The 11193-nt window shown below is 32.5% G+C and overlaps 1 protein-coding gene across 2 annotated transcripts in view; it reads right to left on the minus strand.

Moving 5' to 3' along the window:
- Positions 1–9316, minus strand: part of LOC142644726 (putative disease resistance protein At1g50180) — a 51858-nt gene extending 42542 nt beyond the window's left edge. For both annotated transcript variants that reach the window (XR_012845980.1, XM_075819305.1), the window contains exons 1-3: positions 8092–9316; positions 3443–5153; positions 238–269 (exon numbers count right to left, since the gene is read on the minus strand). Coding sequence is in view for 1 of the 2 variants with exons in the window: in XM_075819305.1 (XP_075675420.1) it covers positions 3451–5153; positions 8092–9118 (2730 nt within the window). In the remaining variant the exon portion in view is untranslated. The remainder of the gene's footprint in view (positions 1–237; positions 270–3442; positions 5154–8091) is intronic.
- Positions 9317–11193: the final 1877 nt, after the last annotated feature.

Here is an 11193-nt window from a genome sequence, read left to right on the forward strand (position 1 = left end):
TTACTTTGATTATGTATGATGTTGAATTTATAGCGTTCTGATTATCTATCAACAATTTCTATCCATGCTAATTGATATTCCTAGCTCAATAAGATACAGTGCCACTCCTTAACACAAGGACAAACTGAACTAGCTTCACTATAAACTACACACATCTAAAATGCTGTAAGATAAACAATACACATCAGAGAATATGTTTAATGAGCCTGTGCAATCATATCCTTCAAATGATCTCACCTGTACTAGTTGCAGACCAGAAATGATCTCACCTGCCAAAAAACAGAAGGAGAATGATTAAGCCCAAAACATAAAAAAAGAAATAAAATGAAATACACTGTAGACATCAAATCATTAACCAATACTTATTTATGCTGTAGGAATGGAAAGAAAGTAGAAGGACCAGGAAAAAAAAAATAGAAAGACCCCAAAAAAGAGGAGAAAAGGAAAGAAGAAACTGTTAATAAAAGCAGCAAAAATTAAGATACCACCACAAGATAAAGTGGAAAAGAACTTTCTTGTAATATAATGGAGAGGTAAGTTGTGGGTTCAGAACCTAATAAATAAGTGTATAAATTGCAATTCAATTTTTACCCCTTGTAAATGATAGCGGTGAAGTTCTTTTTTCATCTATATTTTTTTAAAAATAAAAAACTGAATTTCAATCAACTTTGAGTCTTATGTCTAGAGGTTTACGGAAATATAAAAAAGATAGATGAACAAACACAAACAACCATTATGGCCATAGAGGCAACCAATAGAAGTCTAGAAGCAAGGAGTGATGACAGGTTTTTTTTGTTGCTCAATAAGATAGATGTAGAAGAAGATAGAAGAACACAATAGTTCACAGGACATTAACAGCAAACATGACTCCTACAATTTCAACAATCTGAGAATGTAAATTTATAATAATAAAAAAAATTTATATTAAGAATGACTAAATAATTTAGCTAATCTTAGTTTAATTTTTATTTTCTCGGATGAATTAGTAAAGGATACTATTAATAGAGAACAAATTAGACAAAAACTAGGCAAACTACAGGAACTGGGGACAGTGAACCCAAGGCTAAAGAATACAATAGAGGCAATTAAATCCCAAACCTTATCCCAAGAGACTAGATTCTTACAAATTAACACAACAGAAACTCGAGTAAGAACAGATTACAGAAACTTTCACGCCAAAACAAAACACCTCCTAAACATCAGTAATACACACAAATACATGGAATAACAAAACAATTTATAGCAGAGTATTGTTCAAAAATGATATTTGGTTCAAGATTCCTGTCAACCTCTAACATCCTTCTAAGTTCCTCTCAAAATCTGCTCTTCAGGCCACACTAACCCATTAAGTATAATGGCATTTCTCCGAGACCAAACCTAATACAGATTGGCCCAATTGGCAAGCTTACAAATAGATAATCTCAGGCTTCTCCCTTGGTAATGCCCTAGCTCATTAGATCATGCCAGTTGCACTTAGCCTCTGAAACAAAGCAGTGCATAATGACAGCGTCTCAGATTCTCTTGGCAAAAGAACATTCTAAGAAAAGATGATCTCTACTCTCAAAACACACACATGCAGCTACCAGTATAACCCCACTAAGCAAATCTTTCTCTAGCTGTCAATTTGTTTTTGACTCCTAATCAACTAATAAACAGAACCAGGGGATAGCAAGGTTAAACCACCAGAGTCTCCACCACACCACCTAATCTGCCTTAGCATTATGTTCATTGCAGATGGCTGCACAAGAGCAACCAACCTGATCTAGTCACAGACCACCTAGCTTTATCTTCATCTTTAATCTCAACCAAACACAACTGGCATTGTATGGTGATTAATTCTTTGGAGCTTGCAGGTTTCCAAACCCTTATTTTGTTCTTCAGAAGAGAATCCACCTTTGCCTCATATTTAGTTGCTGCACCATGGATAATCCTAAAGCAATACTTCATGAAAAGGATCCTAGCAGGATCCTAATTATCATATCATAAGAAAACCTCCTACCATCCCCAACTTCAAACATTATGAAACTCCTAACCTCACTTCTCAGTTTTAGGACAGCTTTGCAGCCCCATGTACAATCTTGTGGGATCTTTATACTCCAAAAATACCTGCCATCAGGTAAAATCTCACATTTTTCTCATTGCCAATGGAGGCAAAGAAAGTTCTACAATCCTTGAGGTTAGAGTGAAACTAAGCTGAGCTGTCCAAGTTAAAAACACTAGAATGCTTGCAAAAAAATTAAACTCCAATATTGTTATCAACTCAAGGCTCGCCTAAAACATTAATTATGGGTATACTGAGAAATGGAGAACATAAATAACATTTGATACTACTCTTGATAGAAAATTTTCAAAAACAAATATCCTACAAAATCAAAGGCTATGATTCCCCACTAATCACAATAGTATAACTATATAAGAACCTCATCTTCTAGTATACAATAAGCATTTTACAACTCATATTTACCCAACACTATTCAACTAGAACTATTTAAATTACTGTTAAGAACAACCAAATTGCTTCTTAATTACTACTCTGATTATGTAATGTTGAATTTATAGAGTTCCAATTATGGCAAAAAATCTAAAAGGAATAGAAGTTCCATCTAGCATAACTAGTGTTTTAGTTACTATATTGATACGGAGAAAGCATTGATTTTTTGTCCATGCTAATTGATATTCCCATATCAATAAGATACTGTGCTATTGCTTAACACAATGACAGACTGAACTTGCTTCATAATAAACAATATACATTTAAAATGCTGTGAGATAAACATAACTTAAAGAAATATGAGGAATCCCACATTAAATGAAGAATTATTTTACTCCTCCAATGATACATTGGTTTTCTTTATTCAACAGAATACATCAACAAAGAGTGCAATCATAGCAAAGCCAGCAAAGCGAAACAGGAAAGCAACACTGATGCAAAAACAAACCAGCCAACAAAATACCACAAGGCAGAGTACCATCACCAAACAAACAATTCTTTACATCACTACACATAGGCATCAGAGAATATGTTTAATGAGTTTGTGCAGCCATATTCTTCAAATTGTATAACTGATACCAACCAATATATATTTATGCTGTAGGAATGAAAAGAAAGTTGAAAGACCCCAAAAAAATGGGAGAAAAGAAAGAACAAACTGTTAATAACAGTGGCAAAAATCAAGAGACCACCACAAGATGAAACAGAAAAGAATTTGCTTGTAATATAATGGAGAGATTGGTTGTGGGTTCAGAAGCTAATGAATAAGTGTGTAAATTGCGGAAAATAATAGATAAGAGCTTCATTCTAATCAAAACAAGAAATACCCTTACATTACGGAAATATTTTGCTTAATATTATCGGGGAAATTTTGAATTGATTGGAGAGAGATATTTAGAAGAAAAGAAGCGCCCTAAAATTTATCAAATATGTAAGAATTCATTACTATACCTTGATTATCATTCCCTGTCACAGTTTTGAAATACAAGGGAAGGCACATGTTTGACTTTGTCAAAATCCAGTCCTCCTTCGTCAAGCCTATCTTTGAATGGCTTCGGCATGTATCTGATCTCCAATTCCCGGAGGCTTGTGACGAACCTTAATCCATCTGGAATAGTCTTCAATTCCTTGCAGTGTACAATTGTCAAATGGCAGAGACTGGGCATGGCTCCTTCCTCCACCCTCCACTCCTCTAAGAACAAGTAATCAAGGAGAAGATACTGAAGCAAAGGAAATCCTCCTTCAGAACAAACCATATCCTTCCCTATGAAACACCAACTTTCAAGGCAGAGGATTTTTAAATTGGGCAACTTCTCTAAGGTTGGCATTGGGTCTTCTCCAAGACGAGTATTCGATAAGGTCAACTTGGCAAGATTTGGAGGGAATTGGTGAGCTTCTGGAAGCTTCTCTATACGGTGAAATGGCTTCGCTATAGGGTCATATAGCTTTAGCTTTTCTACAAGTGGACATTTTGATATTAGCATTTGCATTGCATCTTGGGTATTATTCCCCACTTTAAGAACCCGCAGACGGTTGAATTCAAACCATGTGGGAATTTGAATGGTTTTGGGCTGAACATTGACTAATGTCTGCAAATAAGAAAGATTAGCCAGTTCCAACTTACCACGTACTCTATATACATGGGGTAAATAAAGATGCTTCAACTGTTTCATATACTTAAACACATTTGGCACTCTCGGGAAGGAAATGGAGTACAAACTAGTCTTTCTGACAATGAGTACTACAAAAATTAAAATGCAACATGATACTTCGAAGTCGATCCGCAAATCTAGTGTCTCCAAGCACCTCAAATTGCCAATAAATGATGGCACCTCATTTATTCTACTTCCTTTCAGAGATAAATATCTCAAGTGGATGAGACTTCCAGTGTCTTTAGGTAATTTTCTTATGTGATTATTAAAATTTTCTAAATGTAAGACTCTAACCAACTTGAATTTCTTGAAACGGGACTCTTTAAAATAAGATTCTTGATTCCAAGGCAAAAGGTGGAGAAGAGACCTAAGGTAAGGATATTCATTAAATTTAATTCCCTCGATAAAATTATCACCTGATTTTGATATTATAGCAAGTCTTCGAACTTTACCAATTTGTGCTTCATGCTGTTTCATGGAAAGAGCATTGGTGAAATGGAGAAAATTTTCGTCTTGGGCTTTTGATACGCAAAAGTCTCTCATAAGATCATGCATTCGGCAAGTTTTGATCCTTCCCAATGAGCCCTCTTTCCCCACTAAAACCATGCACCTCTGCACTAGCTCCCTTAAATATCGATCTCCAACATCATCCATTGTATCCTCTCTTCCTCCTCTGTGCTGAACTTGTGATATAAAACCTTCACCCATCCACATTCGAATCAATTCTTTTGTTGTTATCTCAAAATCCTCAGGGAAATGACCTAAATATAGAAAGCATGGTTTCAAGTGGAAAGGTAAATCATTATAACTTAAAGCTAACACCTTGTTGACTTGAAAGTTTTGTTGTTCATGAAGGTATGATTTGACATGTTTATGCACATCCTCCCATTCTTCCCTTGTTTGCTTTGTTGCTAAAAGACCTCCAAGTACAGTGATTGCCAATGGTAAACCTCCACAATATTCAATCATTTCCTTCCCTAACCTCTTCATATAAGTTTTGGCCTCAGAGTCTGGAAAGCCAACAACAAACAAAAAATTTTGTTATTCTTGAACAACGATTACCACAACATCAATAACTAAAATAATAATAAAAAAACTATATTTTAAGACTTGACAGCCTTGAGATGAACCACTTGGGGAACTTTCCTTGCATATAGACTATACTATGGCTTTTTGCTCATCAAAAACTCTTGGTCAGAATCAAATTTCATTTATTTATACAATTTTTTTTTTTTTTTTGGGAGGACTATACCATTTACATGTGATTAGAAAGTGAGAGAATGCATTTTTTTTTAAGTGAGAGGAAATGCAAATCGTTAGAATTTATATAATTAAGAATATGAATCTATTTTTTGAGTGAATTGACAAATAGTTAATTGTTTCCACTAATGCAAGCATGCAATTATTTTTGATATTCTTGATTGTGGGTTGTTAAAAACTTCTTTTTAATAATTTCTTAGATTTTGTTTCACTTATTGCGAAAGCGACTCAATTTGAGCAAGAATTTCATCATCTAAATTAATTGCTTCTGATGTAAAATCTTATAAAACTAATCATAAAAGATTAATGCTACAATCACAAACTATTTTACAACATTGTTTTTTAGATTGTAAACGTCCCACAATCTTGTGACTCGTACTTTAGTCTCCAATCTTCATTATCAATTTTGAGCTCACGAAATAGGTTACATCTAACTTTCATTTATTCCATGTTGGTAGAACATTTAATTAAAATATTTATAATGATTTGTTCAAAGAAGAAAATAACTTCACAAAGGAAACTAAGTTTGGAAAAATACTGATAAGAAATCATTCAAAGGAAAGGGGGAGGAAAAAAAAAAGTTGTCAAACATTTGCTGCAAATCAAATCGATCATGTAATTTGCTAATATATAGGCTTTGAAGTGCAACTATTATTTATAAATGAATATATATATATATATATATATAGTCTTTCTCCAAAAAAAAAAAAAGCCATGGTCTTATTATAGTTCTTATTTTCTTAAAGATTTAAAATTGATGCCAAGTGTTTTCAAACAATTATTTGATTTAACATTCAGTACTTTTTTTCCTCTTTGTGAGTTATCACTTGCAATTAATACCAAAGTAAATGAACAATTGGAAAACAAAATTTTGACATAAGACAAATTTTCATTTTATGCTCCATACATATTTCAAAGTTCATTACCTTTTCTTTTTTTTTTAAGAAAATGCACATTGTTGTTTTCCTAATCAGTCTCAATTACTATACATATATGTCCACATGTAATGTAAATGTGAGTGTCAAATGTAATTTTTGTCCCCTCTAAAATCAAATCTCAAAAAACCTCCAAATATAATCCATATACTCTTTATAATTATTTTATTTAACAATTCAACTCAACTTTAGCAACTATTGGTCTTTATAATTGTATTAAGAAAATTTTTGTTGTGTTAACATTTGTTTTTTACTTCACTCAATCACTACCCTATCTCATGTCTCTTATCTAATTTGTTTTATTTATTTTAGAATCACTCATTTTATAATAGTTTAATTGTCTTTTAGTGTGAACATTTTATTATCCATTGACTGACTAATTGGCCCACGCCCTGATCCACACTTAACAAATAACAATTAAAAGCACATCAAAATTAGCCACTCCACTCATCGTCACCGATTTGGTCAAAAGTATAAATTAATTGTAACTTCATTAGCAAAAATAAATTGTTAAATGGATCATATTCAAGGTGATCAAATTTTTATTTTGGGAGGTCAAAAAAATTGTTTCATTTTTTTTTGCCAACTTAGGGGTTCATTTGAACCCCCAAACTAAAGTTTGTGCCACCTCTTACAAGCTGGTAATAGCAGGAAGACAAGTGATATCAATAGTGGATTAAGATGAAAACTAGTAACAACTTTTCTGGACTTTTATGTGAAATTGTTGTAAAACTATTGTGTCAATAGTACTTACTTTATAGGGTATACTAATATATGGTAGCCCATCTAGAGGCGCTTGGCCATTCCAATTTCACAAATTAATTTGAAATCCACTTAAACTTAATTCAGATTTTTTTTTTTTAATTTCATTTTATGTGCATTAGTATTCAGTTTCTGGAATTATCATTAGTTGGTTTGCATCTAATTTAAATATGAACTTAATTTAAGCTTGACCATTTGTCAATTTTATGTCTAGAGTGACAAAAATTATTTACACAATTTAGCTAGAATTAAAGTTTGTCAAATGGGTTTTAACGAGTTTATATGCATTAATTTATCTATTATTAAAATTATATAACCAGCATTTACATTTACTTGTTCAAATATTTTAAAGAAATATTTCTCTATCTTTTATTCGTCATATTGAAATTTTATGTTTTGATGTCATCAAATGCAAGTTAGCCATACCAAATCAAATTAAAATAAGACCTCTTTGTTTTTCCTTGAGGCGACCTTTTGTTCATAATTTTGGGATTAAGTTTCTACTTTCTACATTTACGGGTAATTATTGAGTGCTTTCGAAGTATCGTAAATGTGTACTTACCTCTCTCGTATAACTGTAGATTTCATTAATTAAATTTATAATAAAACTCAAAATTCATATGAGAGGAAGAAATATGTATTTATGGTACGCCCGAAGAATTCAATAATTTTCCCTACATTCACAAGTTCCAAATAAATATTGATATTAAAGGGAAAAAACACGCATGCACACTTATATGTTTTCCTCTAGATCTAGCAAAATTTAATATTAAAAAGTTATTGTTTATTTTGTCTTTTAATTTCTTTTATATTAACTAATTGTGTTTGTCTAATATAGTCTACAAACATTCCCTAAGTCTTATGCGCTTACCACCTTCCACTACTCTTCTTTTATGTCAAATTAATTTGAAAAGCGAAAAGAAAATTTTCTTCAAATTAATATTTCCAAAAAAAGAAAATTTAATAAAGTAGTGCTAGATATTTCTTATACCTGATCTCCAAGATATTGCCTTCTTTTCAAGCAATTCCAAACTATCTGCATGATTTAGACACTCCAATTTATGCACACCTCTAGGATTCGCATGCGAAGCCACATCATTCTTACGAGAGGTAAGCAATATCTTACTTCTAGTATCATTCACTGGGAAGGCTTCATATAAAATCCTCCAATCCTCAATTTCCCAAATATCATCTAGAACTACCAAACACTTTTGCGTTTGCTGAACTTGACGAAGTTCATTGACAAGATCTGCATTACTCAACTCTTTAATTTTATTCCTTTGATATTTAGAGGGAAGGCTAATCAGAATTTCTTCCCAAACAGGTCTTTTTTGACATTGTTGTGTGATACATACCCAAGCAAAGCAGTCAAAGTGCTGCTTGACTCTGGTGTCATTATAAACCATTTTGGCAAGAGTGGTCTTTCCCAGACCACCCATCCCACATATGGAAGCAACTTCTTTGCCTTTCTCTTCTTTCAGCAAAAACTCCACCAATTTTTTTAGAATATCGTCAAACCCAACAAGGTCATCTTCAAGATGAGAAAATGTTTCCCTTTCCTCTCGCCCCTTCTCATTCGAAGAACTGGACCCGCCTTCTTGTATTATAGATTCTTTTATGCCAAAGCCTTCAAAACTTGTTTTCAAACTATAAATTTTCTCCTTGATATCTTCAATCTTTGACCCAACCCGGTGCACTGTAATTCCTTCATCAAATATGCAACTACACCTCTTAAGGACCTTTTGTACACCTCCTCCCTTTCTGGATCCAACTGTGAGAGCATAAGTCGCAATAATATCATCTGCATCATAAGCAAGATCTCTTATTTCAGCAACCCACTGTCTTACAGTCTCTGATTCATCCTGCCTCGCATCTGCATCCTTTAATAAGCCTTGCATCAGATTGAGTTCAGTTTGTAGCATCTCAACTTGGTTACTCACCCCGGACAAGAATTTTCCTTCTTGTACGAGCAAGTCACCAATTCTTGTCACGACACCGTAAACAACAGCCTCAGCCATTTCGCTTCACCGAAAAGAAGAAGAATGGATCGAATGTGAGCCTTGAATGTTAGTTTGCTTACATTTTGAAAGAATTTGCACTCTCTTCGTATAATTTCACTCAAACCTGCCCTTTGCGCACATACTCCACTTAAATTTTGTCAACCGTGTCCAAATTTTCCACACTGACACTGACTGTTGCTCTGCTTTACTTTTCGTCGGGCCCCTCCCAAAAAAAAAAGTTGCTTCCATATATGGTACGGGTGGGGTAAGGAAATTATGAGATACAGCTAACTTCATATATGCCTTGCTGTTGTTCTGCTAGCCTCAATTATTCATCTTATCACAGTGGGATACAGCTAACTTCATTATTATTATTTTTTTTTAAATATTTGGCTGGATGCTAACTTAATTATCCTGTCGAAAGAACATAAACTCCTTTAGAATTCACTTATTTAGTTAAGATTAAAAAAAATTTGTTAAAAGTATTGTAAATAAAAATAAAAATTAACTAAATAGTATAATAAAATCTATAAATAATACTAAAAAATACATTAAAATTTTTAAATATTAATAAAAATAAATTAAATAGAAAAATAAACTGAATTTATTTGAATTTTTGTACCGCTATCCCATTACAATTGGAATGAAAGTTCTCTTTTGACGTCCAAAAACAAAAAATATGTAAAATACTTTATCATTTCATTCAAATTTGAATATTTTATGTCCAGATGTACTTATTGTTTTTAACCTTTCAAATTGAAAATTTTTAATAAGAAAAAACTATTTGCATCTATAATCAACTCAATAAGTTAATATATAATTTCTATGGTTTTTTAGTGGAGTTTGTGATATGTTTTTATGTTATAACTTTTTTCTCTCTTCCTTGGATGCATTGACGGAGTTACTCTTGAACAATGGGAGACATACCCATCAAAAAATTAAATATTTTTCCTTTTTGTTTTGGTTTTTTTTTTTTTTTTAATTTGAATCTCAACATAAGGATTTGATTTTTTACTTTGCATTTGTTGTTGTTGTTGTAATAAGTCCATATGGGTGTATGATGATTCTTGTAAGTCAAAAGCAACGTAAATGTATGGTTGTAAAGAGGACAGAGGGGATAAGGAAACTGTGGAGGTTACCTTACCTCTCTCCATGTCTCTCTTTCATTTTCAAGCGTGAAAATTCTTCACAAATTGGTCCCCATAAAACAATATAAAAGGTAGTTTATTAAGGTATTTATTAATAAGTCAATTTTTTTTTTAAAAATGATATCACTTTTATATTAAAACTCGTCAAAATATCAGTATTTTTTTCACATAAAAACTTTTTAAAAGTAGTTTACTAGCAAATGCCAGGATATTCATTAAAATTTTCGCTTTATTAATAATATGGTTGTGATTTGTGAAGGGGATAGAGGGTGGGGTAAGGAAATTGTGGAGGTTACTTCCCTACTTGTCTCTCTCTACTCTTTACTCTCTTGCTGAACTGAATATATCTGAACTTGATAAAATGTTTTCTTTTTATTCATTTAAATGTGACTCAACGATTTTTATTTATTTTTGGGAGAAAAAAAAGTAAATTAGAAAGACAGACTTGATTAAAAGAAGTTAAAAACAGGGTAGTTGATTAAAAGAGTGATGCTAACATAATTTCAAAATCGCTATAATTTCTCTTTTTCAAAATCGCTATAATGCTAACAGGGTAGTTCTGCTTTACTTTAATTCGGACTCCTCCATTTCTTTATCCAAAAAAGTCGTTGTTCAATACCTTTTGGAATTTGTGTTTTCTTCATCTTTCTATCTGACAATTTTGTGTCAAATCAAACGCCAGTGCCGAAGAAAAAGTGCTTTGGATTTTTGTGACGTGGTAGCAAAAGTTTCAACAAAGTAGAAAACGTGAACCATGCTACCCTCAATTATTCATCTTTATCATAGTGAGATACAGCTAACTTCATTATTGTAGTTTTGGCTGGGTGCTAAATTATTGTGTCGAAAGAAAAAGGTCTGCATCTAATCTGATACGGGGTGAACCAATTATCAAAAATAATGTGCAAAGCTTGGGTTTGGTGTGCTCAGTTTTTGATGACCATCATT

This window comes from Castanea sativa, chromosome 7 (genome assembly GCF_040712315.1).
Source record: "Castanea sativa cultivar Marrone di Chiusa Pesio chromosome 7, ASM4071231v1".
Lineage (NCBI taxonomy): Eukaryota > Viridiplantae > Streptophyta > Magnoliopsida > Fagales > Fagaceae > Castanea > Castanea sativa.